The following is a 19,251-nucleotide window of genomic DNA, read 5'->3' as shown; positions in this document are numbered from 1 at the left end:
CTTTTGCCCATGAAAACTTATGCTTGTCCATGAAAGATGACGTTTTGACTCTTTCTTAGAAGATTCGGATAGGTTTGGATTTTCCCGCCAAGTTCTGATTTTTCCCGCCAAATTTCTGATCTCAGAAAGAGGCAAAACATCATGTTTCATGGCCAAACATCATCTTTCATGGACTTTTGTCCATGAAAGATAATGTTTGTCCATGAAAGATAACGTTTTGCCACTTTCTGAGACCCAAAATTTGACGAGGAAAAACTAACTTGGCGGGAAAATCCGAACTTATCCGAGCCTGCACATCTCTAATTTTTTCCCAATCAATTTTTGTTTATAATGCTGGAAAATATTACAACTCTAAACATAGATCTGAAACTCCACAGGAGGTATTAGGTACACCTCAGTGTCCAGGCCATGTCTTAGTCATATTTGAGTTGTATGATAGCTATTTCTTTACACTATATCATTGCTAATGTATAATAAAAACTTATTTTTATGTTATATTCAAGACATAAACAGGATAGAACAGTATACATTTTTATTTCAACACCAGAAATGTTTACTGATCTGCATACATTTTTCTTTAAACACACTTTATGGGAAAAAAAAGTTCATTGTCAAAATAATGCATCACAGTATTTTCTTTTAATAACGTCTAATAAGCAAAAAAATTTTTATCCATCTTCAAGCATTGACACTTCCAATCATTGCCTTGAGGATTCAGAATTTTTGTCCCAGACAGAGATAATATGGCAGTCATTTAGAATGAGTCAGCAGCACTCAATAAAACAGAGGTACATCTATATTGCCTCATGTTTCTTGAAATCTGGAAAAGCTAACTGTGCTTACTGATAGGATCAAGAACTGTCCAGAGTTTAACAGTTCACTTACAATTTAGAGGCAATGCGTATCAATCGCCTGCACTCATTGTAGACATTAATTTTGTGGACAAATAGACAATATTCATTAGAAATTGGTGACATTGCTGAGACATAAGGCATGAAGTCTTATATACATGAATATTGGTTTGTCTCACAAAATGGCTGCCTTTACTGTGTGTACTGTATGTCATAGGTACAGTTTAACAGTTACACATATATAATATTTCATAGATATTTCAGTTGTTAACATTGCTGCTCAAATATACTATCCACACTTTTTCATTCAATACCATGATTGTATAATATAGTAGCACTCCAATAAATATAGTCATATTTTTAACTCTTTAATGAGTTTCATAAATCATAAAAACTATTCTAAAAGTGCACTGTTAACATAAGTCTGGTCTCTTTAAACATCAAAAATATACAGTAGCATGTTTACGGAATGTTATCCCTAAATACCCAAATGGCTATTCAAGTAAAGAGAACACAAGGGACTAATATCAAAATATTTGTGGTGTAATACAATAACATTTGATAAAATATGTTCAGGTATCAATATTGGGTAACTGAACAGCATTCATCAGTTTAAAATGTGATCATTTATTAATGCTCCTTTTGGTCAGTTAAAGGAAAAATAGAGACTGCTGTTTTCTTATCAAGGGTACATTGAGAACCCATTATAACCTCGTATATGATTAGATCTAACAAATGTAAGTTTGTTTTTGTTTTGTTTTTTACCACTAAATTCATTATAAAAGAAATGGTGAGGGTGTTATGCAATATAAAAGAATGGATATACTGTAGCTATGTATAAGAGTTAAGCCGTGTATCCACTTGCCGATATAAATGGACTATTGAATGACAACGACATCGTTATCGTTCAGTCATTTATTAATCGTGCAATGGATATGCCGCCAACGACCAGCGATGCGCGCTCCCACTGGTCGTAGTCGGCATTGCTCATTGCCCGAACATGATGGTCAACCTGAGGATATTGTCAGGTAGAGCATGTTCGGGGATGAGGTAGGGTGCCTGCACTGAACGACATATCGTTCAGTGTAGGCACTGCACAGTATAATGGACGACTGAAAGATAATGATATTGTTATCGTTCAGTCCTTCATTGTCGGCAAGTATAGCGATTATATGGAAACAATCCTCAAGAATGAACACCATGAACACAACTTGTCCTGCAAGCACTAGTAGGCACATTGATTTTGTCCCTAATTTTTATACCATTTATGAAAACAGGTTAAACTACAGTACATCATCCATGTTTTTGTACAATCAAAGGCAATCACTGCAAAATATGTGATACACCAAACATGGAACAACAGCCACACTAGCTACTTCTAGCTACTTAAACATTACAAAACAATTTTAAATATAATTTAAAACAAATAAAAAGTACATAAATATTCCATATAAAATGTGGGTTTGCAGCATACAAAAAAAATGGTCGCTCTATCAAATATTTACAGAAAACAAATATACTAGAACGTGTTGGTCACAAATAACACATACAAATAGCACCAACACCAATAGTATTAACACATTCGTGGTTGACCTGCAGTGCACAACGTAAGTTTAAAACTTATAAATAGTGAACAATACAAAAACATAAGAAAATAATCTTTTTGTTAAAGCTTTGTCTTCCTAATGCAGTTTTATGGGCTGTTTCACAAACACAGCAAATTCATCAGTCTTTCTTTGCCCTCCATAGAAAGTAAGGATCTCTATGTACTGACTTCTTTGTACATCTGGGACTTGCTTGATTTCTTACTTTTATGCCTAGAGAAAAAAAAGAGTGTATATAATATTACCAATTGCTGGCTTTAGTAGAAAATTGCTTACTGAATGTTTAAGCAACCACATCACATCATTTATTATATGGTCTCTAACAGCCGGAATTCATAATTTTCTTCACTTCCATAAATACAGTATATGCATTATTCCATACTCCCCAACATACTTTCTGACATACTAAGCATTGTGTATTGTGGAATGAATATACATAATGTGCCACTTTATACCATCTTATGGAACTGGAGACAAGGCTCTCCAGTGGTCAATGAAAAGCTGCACAGTCCTCATTTTTCCATACAGAACATCTAAGCAGTTTGAGCATTTTTTGATGGCACTAATGGACATTTTGGGGAACAAAAGCCTTTTAGGGTAAACAGTGGCTGTTACATTGTAAGTGTCCAAATTGTGTTTATCAGTAGCACTGTATGAAGTGAGGGGTTTATAAACTACCAGCCCACCAGTTCCTAACTGTCATTTTTCAAACACAGCCTGTGACATGGCAGTTAGGAGCTGATTGGCAGGTACTTTATCTCTGTTCACTTTATCTCCATACAAGGCTTAGTAATTAGACCCCACAGTCCCTTTAAATACAACTATGCACATTGTCAGTGTCCTCTGAGAAAATATCTGATATGCTTCTCTGAACTAATATTTTGTTTTATAATCCTTAAGTTCCACTGATTCTGCTATTGTCCATGAAGATAGTTACAGTACTAGAGGTGGCTCTCAATAAAACATGAAATATCCCTTAATAAAACATTTAAGTATTAGCAATACATATATGATAGTGGTATTAATTCACTTACCAATTATATGCAAAAAATGCAGCCAAGGCAGCTGTTATAAGCAGCAGCGATGTTAGAAAGATGGTGAGTGCCAGGTATTCCTCACTGATGGGCTGCGAGACAAAATCTATGTGAGAGCAGCGAATGCCGATAAAGTTTCTTTCACACCTGAGGGATACAGACAATACATATCATTCCATAATTCAATCTTATAGAAAATCCATAATTCAATCTTATAGAAAATATGTTTTAAATGTATTATCATTGAATTGTACTATATCTGCCTGTGAGTCACAGTGGTAGCAAATTTGAGAAAAGCTTCTAACTACATTGCCCATCCCACTTCCATGGTCAATACATTGGAGCAATAAACAAACCTCCAAAATAACAACAATGTATGTTCTAGTAGCCTAATGTACATGTTTAAAATAATGGGCAATCAGAGCAAATAGTGATCATGATCATGCTTTCTTCTTTGTAATCATTATATAAAATATAGGCCACTTTGAAGGATATCAAAATATCAGCTGTCAGCACAGGCTGATATTACACAACTGTGCCAAGTCCCTGTGTGCTTAGCACTCACTGCTCATTTTCATGTGGTTTATTATGTGTTTTATTGTACATTGGGTCTCATTGGCCTGCGATTCAATTCAAAGCGATGCTGAATAGCCTCAGGAGGGAGCTCCCGAAGCTATTCAATTCAGCGTGCTGTTAAGTTGGAGAATGGCGGTTTACACAACTTAAACTGGGTGTTTAGTCGCGAGAACCAGCATTCTCTGACTAAGTGACTCCCCTAGATTGTAAGCTCCTAATAGCAGGGTCCTCCTCCTCACAGCCTTCTTCTCTAGCACTTCTATGACAGCCTTCACCTTCCCAGTTGTACTGTATGGAGAATTGTGTTGCTAATTGTTACTTGTGTTCTGTTTATATTTTGGTTACTGTATTGTAATGTAATGTTCTGTGTACGCTTTACTGTATGTACGGCGCTGCGGACCACTTGTGGCGCCCTATAAATAAAATGTAATAATAATAATAAGTTCTGGCCACAAGGCTGTTGGCGCTGCGCTAAACCAGCAAACGGTCGCACTTTAGTCAGATTTCTCCTCACACCCTCAGGAGTGTGCAAGAAGAAATCGTTTAGTCAGACCAAACATCACATTGAATTGAATAGCTCTGGGAGCTCCCTCCCGGGGCTATTCAGCATCACTTTGAATTGAATCGTGGCCATTGTCTTATATAAAATAGCCACTAGTAGCATTCCCAAAAATATATTCAAAAGCTTTAGGCATACTTGCCTACTGGGGTGAGTAAAACGCACTCAGCGTATCACCACCAGATATTTTGATATTTATACATAAGGACATTTTCCCCTGAAAGACATTATTACAAGTGGGGTTATTCCAGTAAACACAGAAGTTATCCATAAGTTCTGGATTTTATATGTTATATATTGTACCAATGTGGCATTTTTATGTTAACGTGATATAAGTTGTCATGTGGTAATATCATATGTTTTGTATACCTGTATTAGGTGTTTGCACTTCAGATACAGTTTTAACGAATTGATACACGTATTTACATATTTTTTAGATTATTTTTAGTAAGTGTACAAATTTTATATCTTTATGAACCTAACTAATCGTTATTAAATCCAAAGATTCCTTTTAGTAGCTTCTATCACCAATATATGTCATATTAGATTACTGAGACTTTGGGTCATTTATTTTATAAATTGGATATATACTTATACTGTAAGGTATGCGCCTGGAATTACTGTTTTCTGTATACTTGCCTACCCTCCCAGAATGGCTGGGAGGCTCCCAAAATCGAGTGGTGTTCTCGGCCACATGAAAATGTGGACAAGTCTCCCGGGGGCTGGGGCTAAATGGCTGCACACTTCCCCAGTGAAGTAGGCGGCACAGGCGGCCGATGAAGCAATTCTCATTGAATCGCATCATCATGGCTCTGCCCCTGCTTGAGCACTGAATAGTGCGGGACAGGGCTACGAAGACATGATCCATTCATCACGCCCGCAGACCTGCCTTCTTCTACAGAGCACCACTCTCAGATCCACCTCCACCAAGCCCAGAGAAGGCAGCCAAAAGGTCGGAAAGCTGATAAGATGTGAAGATGTTTGAAAAATAATACATTTTTTTCCCCTATTCCTAATGAAGTACACCCATGGATCTGTCTCAGTCATAATGACACAGATGCATTCAGATGCATAGCAAAGGTAAATAGAAGTTTTTTTATAAGGAAGTTGACATTTCAGTAATGTTTGGTTACCTGCAATAGTGTTCATCCAAATCCACCAGGTACAAGCATTGACCATTTATACAGTAGGTGATCATATCTTTCTCACATTGTGCCACCTTTACTGCTGTCACGCGTGGACTTAAAGCTGTTTGCACTAATAAAATAAAACAGTATTGTCAAACATATGTACAATAACATACCCATAAAAGATTATTGCACATCAGATGCATTGTAAAAGGCTGCTGCATAACAGTTTATGTAGGTGTATAACTGTGGTTCTAATGGCGGGTACACACTACACGATATGCTCTCTGAGCGATATCGTGTAGTGTTGTCCCTGGCAGGCTGTGCTCAATGTCGTTCATGACATTGAGCACAGCCGCTGAACGATATTATTAACGATATCGCTCTCTCCCCCATTCCCTGACATGCAGCAACTTGACAAGATCGTCAGGTTGGCCTGCATGTCAGCCCGATGAACGATGATGATGAACGACCCGCGGGAACGCGCGTCGTCGTCATCGTTCATCTTTTTGGGGTTAAAAATGGACGATAAAGTAGACGACTGAACGATAACGATATCGTTATCGTTCAGTCGTCCACTTTATCGCCCAGTGTGTACGCACCATTACTCTATCTTAGACTTGGAATCAATTTGTAGCAGTTTGTATCAAAAATTATGTTTATATTTATCATATTATTTATATGATGTTTATTGCAATTATCTAATACTAATTACTGTTAATTTATCTTGACAAATGAAAACATTTAAAAAATCAGGTTTATTCAATTTCATCGTTTGTTCTCTATAAAATGTAAATGTTTAAAGTAAACCACTACCCACATTATTATTGTAAGTCAGAGTATATACATTCATATAGAAGTGATTGTTCAATTTGTTTCATAAAATATGCTACTGTCTTACCCATTGCAGTTGTACAATTCTCCACAGGATCTCCAGATTTACATAAAGGAACAACTGTTGTGCTGCACGCAAGCTGTAGCATATGACAATCTGTGAAAGAAAAATATTTCAAATTAATCTTAGTTGAAATAAGGTTGCGATGAAGCAACAAATAGTGTAACCTTTTTGTTACCCCTCAGGTGGATGGGCCAGCTGTAAACTCAGTGCCCCCCACACACCAAATATGTCACATTAAGGTTCAATCTCCTAGATCCAGCTCTTTAGCTAAAATAAATATAACATTTCAGTGTTTCTCATAAATGCGGATGTAATAGATATTTTTTGTGCAAATTCACACTGTGAAGATGAATATCTTCATACAATTTAACTAAAATCCTCTTCCCAGGAGACGATCTCCGATAACAGCCCATACTGGCAAAGAGTCGGAAGCAGTGTGATAGCCTAATGCTATCACACTGCTTCCTGGTTCTGGTCCCCGTCGCACACTACGCATGCCCAACTGGTGCATGCATCACTGGGGGGGCGATGGAGAGGGAGCCTGCTGCTTTCTCTGTGAAAAATCTTGCTTTGCATTCTGGAGCTTGGTAAATCTGACAGCTTTGCAGACCCCATAGAAACCTATGGGGTCTGTGGCTGCTGTCATAATGGAAGGACTGCAGCAGATCTCAGAGATATCTACTACAGTCCCTCTTGCATAAATTCAGTGGATCCTTAATATTTGCAGGTATCTCCTGAAAACGGGCGTTTTCAGGCAATATCCCGCAAATATAATTGATAAACAAGCCCCAAAGTTTTGCTGAGTTTAGCCTTATTTATGGCTTAAAATATCATAACAGTGAGAGCTCATGGTAGCTGTTTATCCTACTTGCGTGTGTGTGTGTCTGGTTAGACACTGAGGGGTATTCAATATGAAACGTAAACTTCACTGTCGAAGTTAACGTTTCATATCGGAGTTTTTTTCTGCGTTAAGGTATGGTGTGCGCTCCCGCTTATCCCCGTATTCAATATAAAATTAACGAAAATGGGAAACTCCTAAGTTGGATTGCGTAAAGTTACGAATTTTTCCTTAAAATAATTGTAAGACCCCCTAAAGTTGTAAAAACATGGGGGAACACTATGGGTACCCCCGTTTTCGCCTTTAATTGAAAGTCGGGGATTTAAATAGCCGCAGCAGGTGTTTTTTTCCCAACATTGAATAAGTGATGCAGAAGAGCACTTAGGTTATTTTTTTCGTTTTTTAAGTGGTCACATCAAATTTGGGGTACATGAAAATGGGTACTAGCATATTTTTAAGTCCCTAAAGTAATTTTTTTAAAATTCTGCATTTGTGCACCTGCCGCTATAATTCTATTCTAGAAAACACCTGCCGCATACTTGCAGAATAGCCCTGAACCTATTTCGCTATTGTTAAACAATTTTTTTTTCACCCCAATTTTTAAAATAATTTTTTCGGGTGTCCCTATTTTTTTGTGACTTTTTTTGACACAGTTCTTTTTTAAATGTCATTCCCAGGGGTGCAGGCTATTTTTTTAAGCCTGCACCCCTAAACCCCAATTCTGCACTTTTTTTCGACACCTATTCAATGGTGAAAAGCTTTCCCCGTTTTTTATCAAAGACTTTTCAAAACTGCGATAAGTCTTTGAAATTGAATACGGTGTAAAAGTAAAACCTGCGATAATGACGTCATACCTCCGATATTAACGCAAAAACGATATTATCGCACCCATATTGAATACCCTAGAGTAATTGTGTCAATTTTCATTTGCAGATTTAATTGCCCAATTTGACAATTCTTTGACCAAACCCCTAGTCCATTGTACTTAGTGTAGCTCCATTGTCCTTAAATAGAATGTGACCCATCAGGATCAGATCCAATAAATTTCCCATTATATTTTGGAACATGTAAGGAATATAGACCGCCCAGAACGAAAATATGCAGACAAGAAGAGAAACACCCCCTCACCCACATAAATGAATGGCTATAATGAAGAACTTTTAGTATACTATAGATTTAGAATTAAATAAATCAATGGCTCAGTACCCCTGCAAGTCCTGGAGTCCACTAGATGGAGCCCCCTTCCCCCTCAACTCAGGAGTGATTAACCTGCGACTTCCCAGACTGAAAGAATAACCCATGGATGTGACATCATCGCTGAGTGCACACGCACACACTACCAGTGTAACTCTGCCATGGAGGAGCAGCAGCTGGCAGCTTTACTATCCAAAGCTTCATCAAGAGTTCATTAAAATTACTGGACAAGTGTAATGTTACTCATTCAGTGTTTTAGATGCTCCATAGCCATTGGCTCGCTTGCAATAATCCGGCTTCAATGGAAGCCCTGCAGTGGTTAAAGCTTCACTTTTAGGATTTTAACAAAAGTAAGGAGACTAAGAATAAATTAAAAGTCTATTTGCATAGGTTTGTTACTTCTGCAAGCAATTATTATTTCTACATCAAACATTCCGCATTTATTTGCAAAGTAAAATTTTTACAATCGGAAGCTTGGTGTCAGCTCATGTTGTGTTGCAAAATCAATATTTGTTCTTGTTGAATGATAGCCTGTAGGAGTGCCCCTGCAATAATCACATCCTCAACCCGCCCATCTCAAACAAGCCAGAGAAACAAACGTAACTACAGTATGTCATTCTTAACTTTCCTGAAGTTACGTGGCTATAGGTGATGGTAGTTTGCTGAAAAAAAAATATATAAATAGACATGTCTTAACAAATACTGTACTAAGATGAAATATCATATTATTAGCCAACCAAATTGCTATGTTACCTAGTTTTAGAAGCTCTTGATTTACATATTTAATTATATTCCGGGAATAGTGATTCTGACTGTAATACATTGCATAACTGTTTTAGTCAGTGCTGACAGCTTTTGTGAATTGTTTGTGAAGTCCAAGAAGGATTTCTGAATTCCAAGTGATAATTGTGATTGGCAAATGACCACTGTCTGCTCTGCTACTAATATACAGTATACACAAACTCACATGCAAATCCATTCGGTGCTGTCAAGTTACATCAGCAAGATGAACAGCGGACGCCGTCCACAATGAATTGGTTACCTGAAAGAGTGCGGTATACTGCCCAGGTGTTAGCAAGCCAATGTTCTAATCTGTTTAGACCAAAGTAAACATCGGCTCCGTGCTCTGTAACCAATAACATACTCTCCATAGTTACAATAGTTTATGTATTGTTTGTTTATGTATTAACTTTAGGGCAAAGATCTCCTTTGCCTACTTTTGTGTCTATCCCATATCTATGTAATGAACACATAAACATGAATCAAATGTTTCCTTTTATAAATCTTAAGCAATCAATTTTGTGCTATAATGACTACATATTATTTTCCATATAACTCTACCATGTCTCTAAGGATAGCTTGATTTCCAATTTAAAATTTCTAGTGAATCCCCTTGCTTCATATTTTAGTGCCTTCGTTTCACTCGATTTTCCTAGATCCCATCATACATGTACTGTAACTGAAAACCTTAAAGGCTGCCTCAGGTCTGTTACTGCAAGAAGGTGATCAGCAGAGGTCCTGGCTGTATGAGAATGCCGGCTACCTGCTACATGGGGTGAATTGTGGAGATACCCACCAAAGTAATATTAATAGGAAATAAGAGGATTTAGTAAACATCTTTAATAAAGTGTAAAACCCATCCTATTTCTCTTATGGTCTATGTATTCTTCCAGTTTAATGCATCCCCAGAGCCTGCTCTGGGGACTGCAGTGTCTTCTCAATTGAAAAAACAGTAAAGCTAAGTTGAGGTGGCATTACCTATACCCAGCAATGAGGCACCTGCGAAGCCAGAAAGGTTTTTGTTGGATCCCCTTGGAGTCAAATGCTTATGGGCATGCACGGCAAAGACATTTTGCTGGTTCCATTTATCTGCACCATTAGAAGCAAGGCTTTCTCCATAGCCCCAGCATGATAAATACTGCTGCCACAACTGCTATATGCATCATTGCGATATGCAGCATAGATGGGAGTTTTGCAGCTAGGGACACCAATGATATATAGACCCCAAATTGTCTTTCAGTATAAGGAACTAAAAGTGGGATCTGGCCGGCAACATGGTAGTGCAGCATGTCACAATGACAACTGAGCTGAGACTGACTGACCTTAGCTACAAAGCTTCCATCTGTGGTAAAAAAACATAGTAATAAGTAACAGCCATTGTATTGTATTAAAAGCAGTGTCATCATTTTCACGGGACTCCAGGTAATGGGTGAGATCAAAGTGTGTACCAAGCCCTGTTTTCTTCATCTGTGTTGAGTTGTCAGCACTTTGAAGCTTGTGACAATGAGAAATAGGGAGGCATCATGTGCAAGTGGCCTAGCACACAGCTCCACCCCATGCACTAATACTCCTGTAAGTCACCCGAAGAAAAAGACTGCAACTTTGTGCACCTTGATGGCCGCTATTCATCAATGTCTATCACACAAGCATATCCCATAGAGACTATTAAGCTGCCATAAATCATACCATATACTCTGTGTGTATATCTATAAGCATTTTACAATCTACAGTACAGTACATAAACCATGCTTGTGAAATGCTTTTCAAATATTGGGCCAAATAGGTTTGTTCATAACTTTTAAGTAATGATGTTCTCCAGAAATCCGAATCCACTCGAATTTCGTGAATCCGGACAGATCCGAGTCGCGGTTCTGATCTCCCAGCGGTTTGGAATTCATATTTTAAATCTGAATTTTGGGTTTTGGATTGCAAAAATTACATGATTTTATTTTTATTTTTTTATTTTATATATATTTTTTTTAAGTTCACATCCAAAACCAAAACTTTTTGCTTTGCAAAAACAAAAACAAAACACGAAGACGATTCCAGATCCAAAACCAAAACACTAAGGAGCTCATTCAGAGCAGATCACAAGCGCCCAGCTCGCAAGTGCTCGATGGTGCTCCACTGTGCACGCACCGTGTCCGTTATATGTGTGCGCGAGCCCCGTCCAGCGACTGCAGCTCAGTCGCTGCCGGGCTTGCTACAAGATGAGGCGGCTGTCGATGGTGAGTGACAGCTTGCCCAGTTTTGTGGGCGGGGAGGGGGGGTGGCTGCACAAACGCAGGCGTTCCCTTAGGAACGCCTGCCGTTTGTGGGAGGCCCTACTGACATCACTATTAGAGCAGGGAGTCCACTCGGCCTTGCGGTAGCCGAGACCCTACCACAGGGTCTCGTTGCAAGGCTGATGGTCGCGATTATCGCGACGGCCTCCTGGCCACTCGCATAAGCTGTGGGAGGTCTCCCACAGCTTAGCGAGCGGCCAGAGAAAAAAAAACACACCCTGCGAGCTGCGAGCGGGTCTGAATCAGGGCCTAAGTGAATTACAGATGTTTTGTGTAAAAGGAATTAAAATATTATTATTTTAAACCTTTTGTATTGCCCATTTATTCTTGTGGCACTTCCTGCCTGCTATCATGACACATACGTGTGTCTTTATGTGTCTAGGCATAAAGACTGCATATGGGAAGTGTTAGTGAATCATCGTCCTAAGGGGTACATTTATTGCCAAAGTGAAGAAGGAACATGATGTTTCAGAGGGCGATCCCCTTCCACAGGGGCTTTGCCCCTGAAATAGTGCTCCTTCTTTTCCAATAAACATGCCATTAATACGGTGATTTACTATCAGATTTTGTGTGCAGCCTTTGAGATGCTTTGGATATAAATTTTGGTGATGCTGACGTATTTTTAAGTTTGCCTTAGACATATTTAGAAATAAATTAAAATCATACTTACACTTTGAAATAATACAACTTTTTACTAACAGTAACTAATGTACACAGCGAAGACAGCAAGTGGCAATGGTAAACCCTGTTAGTTTAAGTTCATTCATTCATTTACTGTCAGCTGTGGGCAATAAGTTACTGACACATTAGAGCAATGGTTTCTACACTGCGTTACATCATCTTTCCCAGCACTGGAGAAAAGAGCTATTACAGAACACGATTTTTTAATGGAATGCCATTCTCCACAGTACAACAAACACTTATGCGGTTTTGCGGAATGTGATTACAATAGTAGAGGATTAGAGTTATTAGAACAGCTTGAGAGAAAGCACCGATAAGACAAATCTAGAAATAGCTGGCCCTCATTGTTAAGCTAAATGGCCATGTAAGCAAAACCAGTAGGATGATGACAAGGAAAAAAGCTAGGACAAATGAATTATCATTGTAAGCTAATGGAGAAGCCCACCATTTAATTGAAGCCTGGGACCAAATGCCACATTACAGATTAAAAACACAGGGCCTGATTCAGCAAGGAATGCACGGATGCAGATGCATGCAATCGGCCGATGTTCGAAGTTTGCGCCTGGGTCGCAGAGTGCGTGTGTGAACCGCTCACTGCATTTGCAAAGCGAGCGCAGTGAATATGCAGACCCAGGGAAAAGTGATTGAAAGGGTTGGGACGCCGTTTTAGGGGCGTGTGTAATTTAGCCACTGCTGCGCCGCACACAGTGATGAGACTCCATGCACACAGGAAGTTGCCTAGATCCTGCGTGAGGTCTGGTCAACCACTATTATGCAAATGTGGTCGATGGTTCTCGATGTTACCGATGTTTACACTATCTTGCGTACTCATCAGGCTTTGAGTAAAGGGAGATGGGCGGCTTGATATAAGGCTGGGCATCTGCATCTTATGCTGGTGTCTCAGTGCGTATGCATTGATTAGCATATACTTGCAGAGGCCGAGTGCGTGCGTCTGCTAGCGTGCGTTCCTTGCTGAATCAGGCCCACAGTGTGTGGACCATTCCTGTATATCAAGACAATCATAAATATAACATACTGACATGTGCACTGCTGCTGTGTATAATAAGTTCCTGGAGTGCCATCTAACTTTATGTATTTGCTGTACTATATATGCGTTATTTTTTTCGCCTAGCACTTATATTTCAATTACAGATAGATGAAGGAGGGTGTGATGTGTTGAAGGACATGTTGGATGCATACATATGAAGTAAAGTTGTATTAAATTAATGGCTAGATTGAATATTGCTCACTTTTACCTGGCTGTACTATCATTAGCACTGCATGATCCAGTAAATGCTATTGGAGGTTAATAGGTCAGATTGTGTCATATGTCCAATTGAACGGTCCTCTATTTGTAATGACTAATTGCTAATCAAATTCTATAACATCAAAATGTCTCTGGATTATATTTTACATTGGTGTAAACTCTAAAAGTGACTATGTTGCTTAAGTAGTGTGATGTTGTTATTTGTTGTTTTTTTAGGTAATTAGAACAGTTTTTACTGAAAACTAGATACACCATCTTCCACTTTATGAATATTGTTTCCCATTCAATCTAAATTTGGTGTTACAATCAATTTGAGATTGATGCAAAGAAAAAGGACTCAAATTATTATGTTAGCATCTATTATAGAGGTGTGCAGAAAGTACTGTAATTACATGTTAATTACATATGTCTGTTTTTAGTGATCTTACATTATTAACTATATACAGGTATGTGTTTAAACATTTGTATGGTACATACCTAAACAAAAGTGATGCAACCACATTCTTTGATATCTCTGGATAATTGTCAGGGTAACATGTCAGGTTAATGATAACGTAAAGGGGAATTTATTTGACCTTGGACATTTCAGTGAGAATGTGACTAGTTCTGGTCAATTTTAACTGCACTTACATTGCACTTTGTACACAGTTGCTGATTGCATATCTTAATGTGAGGATCAGAAATGAACTAGCAGTTATGACTACTGTGATTAACACACGAAAGCACATAACACGGTCTCTATGTTCTTGGTGACAGAAATGATTATAAAGGCTGTGTGGCAATGGTATATAGTAGGGCTGTTGAGAGGTTCACAGATCAGAATATGGAGAGATGGTGCAACTTCACCACTTGTCCTCTTTAAAACATTTCTGCATCTTAATGGGCCCATAAATCTACAATGGATCTCTCTAATTCCCCATTCTGCTTACGCCGATTCTGACTCAAAAATATGGGGAATAAGCAAATCGGGAAGTTTTAACATGTTTAATTTCCCTGACTAATCGCTGATCATCGATGTCTGCAGATGGTTGTGTTTGAGCGGCAGCTCAGGTTCAGGGAATCGGGGTGGTAGTGTATAGCCTGCATAACCCTAAGCGCTTTCAATTTTTTTTGTGACTGTGCTGTATACTATATCCTACATTACATAGAAAGAGGATGTCTTGTGCTCAAATTGTGCAATACAGAAAATGAGATCATTGCATTGACAATTGTGGAGACTTCTGCTGGAATGTGAATAAAAAAAGACATAAAAACAGAAACTCTCCTAAGTAACCTACATAAAGGGTTTGGTTACCAATGAAATTTACAACCTATAATTATGAATGGCAGTGGCCAAAAATGTAGCCTGGTTTAGTAATCAAGCTAATTCTGGATCTCAGACATATTTTCCTTTAACCCTTTCCTTTTGCAATACTGGAAATAGCAATCTTTTCATATGCTGTCAGTTTTCAGAAACACTTCCAAACGCTTGGCTGGCAATTATGAGAAATATACTTAAAAAGCAGTCACAGCAGGAGGTCGTCCTTTGTATCAGTGAAACCACAAACATGGCATTTTCTTGTTAAATTTCGCATTGTCCCACACTGAGGTTTCAGGTTCACTTCCAGCTTCTGGTAACTTAGCTCCAGTTTAGCTAGTTTATTATACTGAGGAATGTGAGATAAACAGGGCACTCCTGGATATTGCCTACCTGCAATTCAGGTAGATCAGATTACAGACATTTTCTACTTGTCTCCTAATCTATAAAAGCATTATAAATGCAATGACACGCAATACCATAACTACATACTCTAAATGTGTTTTGCAGTCTGGTATTAGAAATCAAAAGACAGACTCAAGTGTTTATATTAACCATAATGACAAGTGCGGATGACAATAAGCTATAAGTAATGTAATGCAATCTTTATTTCTTGAAGTTTCCAGTTGGTACACAAGGGTTAAACAACCTGTTACTCACCAGCTGGTAAAGAGCATGCTGGGACTTGTAGTTACACAACAGTCAGAGTCTCATATACAGCCTACTTCAGCATGCAGGATGGAAAAGTTTTTCCCCTTTAAGCTGACTTTCCATCCCCCTTTTCACCTACTCCCTCATCTGTGACCCCACCAGCACACCTTCACAGGTACAGTATGTAACAAAACAACAAAGAATATTGACAATCTAAAAATAAAGTGTTGTAATAATAATGCAATTACAGATTAATTTCAAATATCTGCCTTTGTGGCAAGGCATTGAATATTTTACATCGCTGAATGCATCAGAACAGAATGACACCTTTGTGGGTGGGGGAGCCTGGGGGTATCACTCCAGTGGCGCTGTATCTGCTTTCCTGAGTATGCATGGAGGCTGGTGCAGTAACACTGGGTCCATCTTACCACTGAGCCCCATAGCATGAGCTGGTTTGGTGGTATTTCTGCCGCTGCATTTGTTGTAGCTAATGCCATTTATGTTACTATGCAACACAGTATTCATTTCGTCTACCGAATGAGATGGACTAGCACTACCTGCTTACCACTGTACCACAGAATGGAACCACTAACATGCCATTTGCTTCATATATCAAATATGCTGCTAACATTCACAAAAATATGTAGTTTGCCATTTCAGAAAGTTGTTAAATACTGTAAAGTTTAGTTAGGCAAAATGTATATCTGGGGAAATATTTTAACAAAGCACATCACACTTCCTGTTAGTAATCTGTTGGAGCCTAAATTGGTTGAAGAAAGAGGTATACAATGAGGCAGATAAAAAGCAACATAGAATGTCCAACGTTTAAATGTTTATCATGATATGGAAACTTTTACATATTTATTTATTCATTTTTAAATACAAGATATATTTTGGATAAACTTTTATGTTAAGTTGCAATATAAAGAAGGACTATTATTTAAAGAGCTTTTAAAATATTGTTCAGTCTTAAACTAAAAACTATGACACCTGATACAAAAATGCTTAGAATGCACCCTATGAACTAAATTTAGCAATTATGAGCATGCACAATCTTGCCTTGGAAAATGCTCTTCTCCTTATGCCCCATATAATTATCTCCTACTGCGCAGACATGATTTCCCAAACTAAATATTTCCATGAAATTAATTGTGACTTCAAAACGGTTTTATAGCTATGTGTCTTTTACCCTTACAGAAGGATCCTACAAGATGTCTACTAATAAAGAAAGCAGGGAGTTAATTTTTACAAGGACTAATTAATTTGTTTGCATATTAATTTGTTAATCCTGTTACCAACCTCTGTCACCTACATTTGCTCATAACTTTAAAAAAAATCCCTCTATTGGTGCGTATACACGGTACGATTAAAATGCACGAAATGAACGATATCGATCATATCATTATCATTCATATTGTGCATTTTTCGGTGCCTCCAACCCACCAACGACTTGCGATACGCGGGCACGTATGGACTATAAAGATATCGTCCACCGACCGTGCATGCAGGCCAACCTGGTTGATATCGAACAGGTTACTATAGGGACCTGCGACTGTTGATCGTGGGTCGCTGGCCGTCGGTGGGATGGTGGTGTGCTGGATGATCGATATCGATCATCTAGCACACCCGGGAGATCGTTCACCAATATCGTTATCGCTGACGGTCGGCCCGTGTGTATGCACTATAAGGCAGTGGTTCCCAAACTGTGTGCGCCGTGGTACCCTGGGGTGCCTCGGGACACTTGCAGGGGTGCCTCAGGTTGGTGGTCCAGCCCCAAATCAAATAATTTATGGTCAATGTAATGTAAATATGTGGATAAACAGAAGCACAAACCTGTCCACCACCACATAACTGACCCTAAGGATGACAGTTATGCACAAATTACTTCACTTTACTACTTTACTAAATAGTTTCAGAATATCTCAATATTAAACCTTTGGGTTAGGGGTGCCGTGAAAACAATACTGATATCCTAGAGCGCGGTGGTTCAAAAAAGTTTGTGAACCACTGCTCTATGGCAATTGTGCTCTACATTGTTACTGGATGCATGGTTAGTGATGTCATTAGTTGCTAATATGAAGTGGACAATTAAAACACTACTGGAATCTAATTCTGCTGAATTACACTCACATACACTTCACTATACCAACCACACATGATAAGACATGTTTCTTAAATAAAAATACATTTATCTGAAAAAAAATTCAGATCCATTGTGTAAGTAGTATAATATTAGAAATAAGACTATATGTCTGTATATGTTAAACTATTTTTTTTCTGTGTGTACTAAAAGTAATTAAATATAATTAATGTTGTTTTAATGCAATATGCAGTGTACATCATTACAAAGCAATGACCATATAAAGACATGGGATTCCATATGATTTGACCTGTAATACTCTAACTAAATGTTCCTAAATGATGGTTTCCAATTATAAGTGATTGTAATATTATTAGTATTATTGTTGAGCTGTAAGACACCACAGTGCTCTGCAGGTCATACAGTATATAAAACAGGGACATACAGGGTAGAAAGAATAAAACCAGGCATGAAATATAAAGATAGTGAGGACTCTGCTTATGAGAGAGCTTACAGTCTTTTTCATACATTAAAAAATATACATACTGTATCTAAGATGTCAGATGCCAGACATAAGGTATACTCACATAAAAAAATGAGTACACTGCAAAACCTTCTCCAACAATCCATGCTGTCAGCTGGTGGTGAGAGATGAAGAGCACTTGATCTGCAGATCCTCAGTCTTACTGTCAGTCTGTTCTTGGATGGCACCTGTAGAAGCTGGAAGAACCTCTGTATGGAAGTACAGCACAAGTCAGAAGGATGACTAATACGTTCAGTGTTCAGGCAGGTTTCCCTCTCACTTAGGAATGCTACTCCTAATTCTTCAGCTCTACTCTGACCTCAGAGCCAGAGCGTCATTTATATAACCAGCCCTGCTAGATAACTGGTTTGGCTGAAGTTCCAGTGAAGACGCACAATATTGGAGGAGGAGATTTTGTTCCCCACTCTTTCCTTTATGTTTGTACTTTTCAGCCCACCAGCGGAAGTTAGTTTCTGTAGCCTCTAGTAAATCTTCTGATATCACGTCTGAGAGCAATAAAATCTGTCAGGGAGTTGGGTGGTTGCAAGAACTAGGGGAAAAAAAATTCTCCTTCCTCATCCTCACCCTGCTTCCTTCACTTCACACCCAGTCTTAGGTTGAAAGACTCACCCACTTCACTAGTTGTTTAACTCTTACGCTTCCAAAAAATTCCTAACCATTATTGTTTCATTTATTCCTATTGATTTCTTCCAAGTAAGGACTTTGATTAAAAGCCGAGGTTCTTAAACTATTATATGACCAAGTTTAAGGTGTCCTCTTATTAGCAGAGTATCGGTAGATGTATGGGGAGGGGATGCAGAGCCTATTAACTTGAGACTGCTGGGCTTATAACCTATTATAAACTGTGTAACAGTGCAGTGCACAGCAGTGATGCTGGATGTAGTAGTCCGCCAGTCAATTTACCCCCAGGAGGGAATACACTTTACTAAAGTGTATATGAAGTTGAGTGTGTTGTACAGTTGTTGGTGCTGGTGGCGGTTAGTCC

At 38.5% G+C, this 19,251-nt stretch overlaps 1 protein-coding gene across 1 annotated transcript; it reads right to left on the bottom strand.

Moving 5' to 3' along the window:
* Positions 1 to 518: 518 nt before the first annotated feature.
* On the bottom strand, positions 519 to 18,580 carry EREG (epiregulin). Its single transcript, XM_088448877.1, has 5 exons — positions 18,310 to 18,580; positions 6,653 to 6,742; positions 5,758 to 5,881; positions 3,490 to 3,636; positions 519 to 2,668 (listed from the first exon to the last, which is right to left on the bottom strand). The coding sequence occupies exons 1-5, from the start codon at positions 18,350 to 18,352 to the stop codon at positions 2,614 to 2,616; spliced, it is 459 nt and encodes a 152-aa protein (XP_088305003.1). The 5' UTR covers positions 18,353 to 18,580; the 3' UTR covers positions 519 to 2,613.
* Positions 18,581 to 19,251: the final 671 nt, after the last annotated feature.

This window comes from Taudactylus pleione, unplaced genomic scaffold (genome assembly GCF_031769625.1).
Source record: "Taudactylus pleione unplaced genomic scaffold, aTauple2 ptg000471l, whole genome shotgun sequence".
NCBI classification, from domain to species: Eukaryota; Metazoa; Chordata; class Amphibia; order Anura; family Myobatrachidae; genus Taudactylus; species Taudactylus pleione.
The sequence above is the reverse complement of the archived record's forward strand: the minus strand, read 5'-3'. Positions and strand labels throughout refer to the sequence as shown.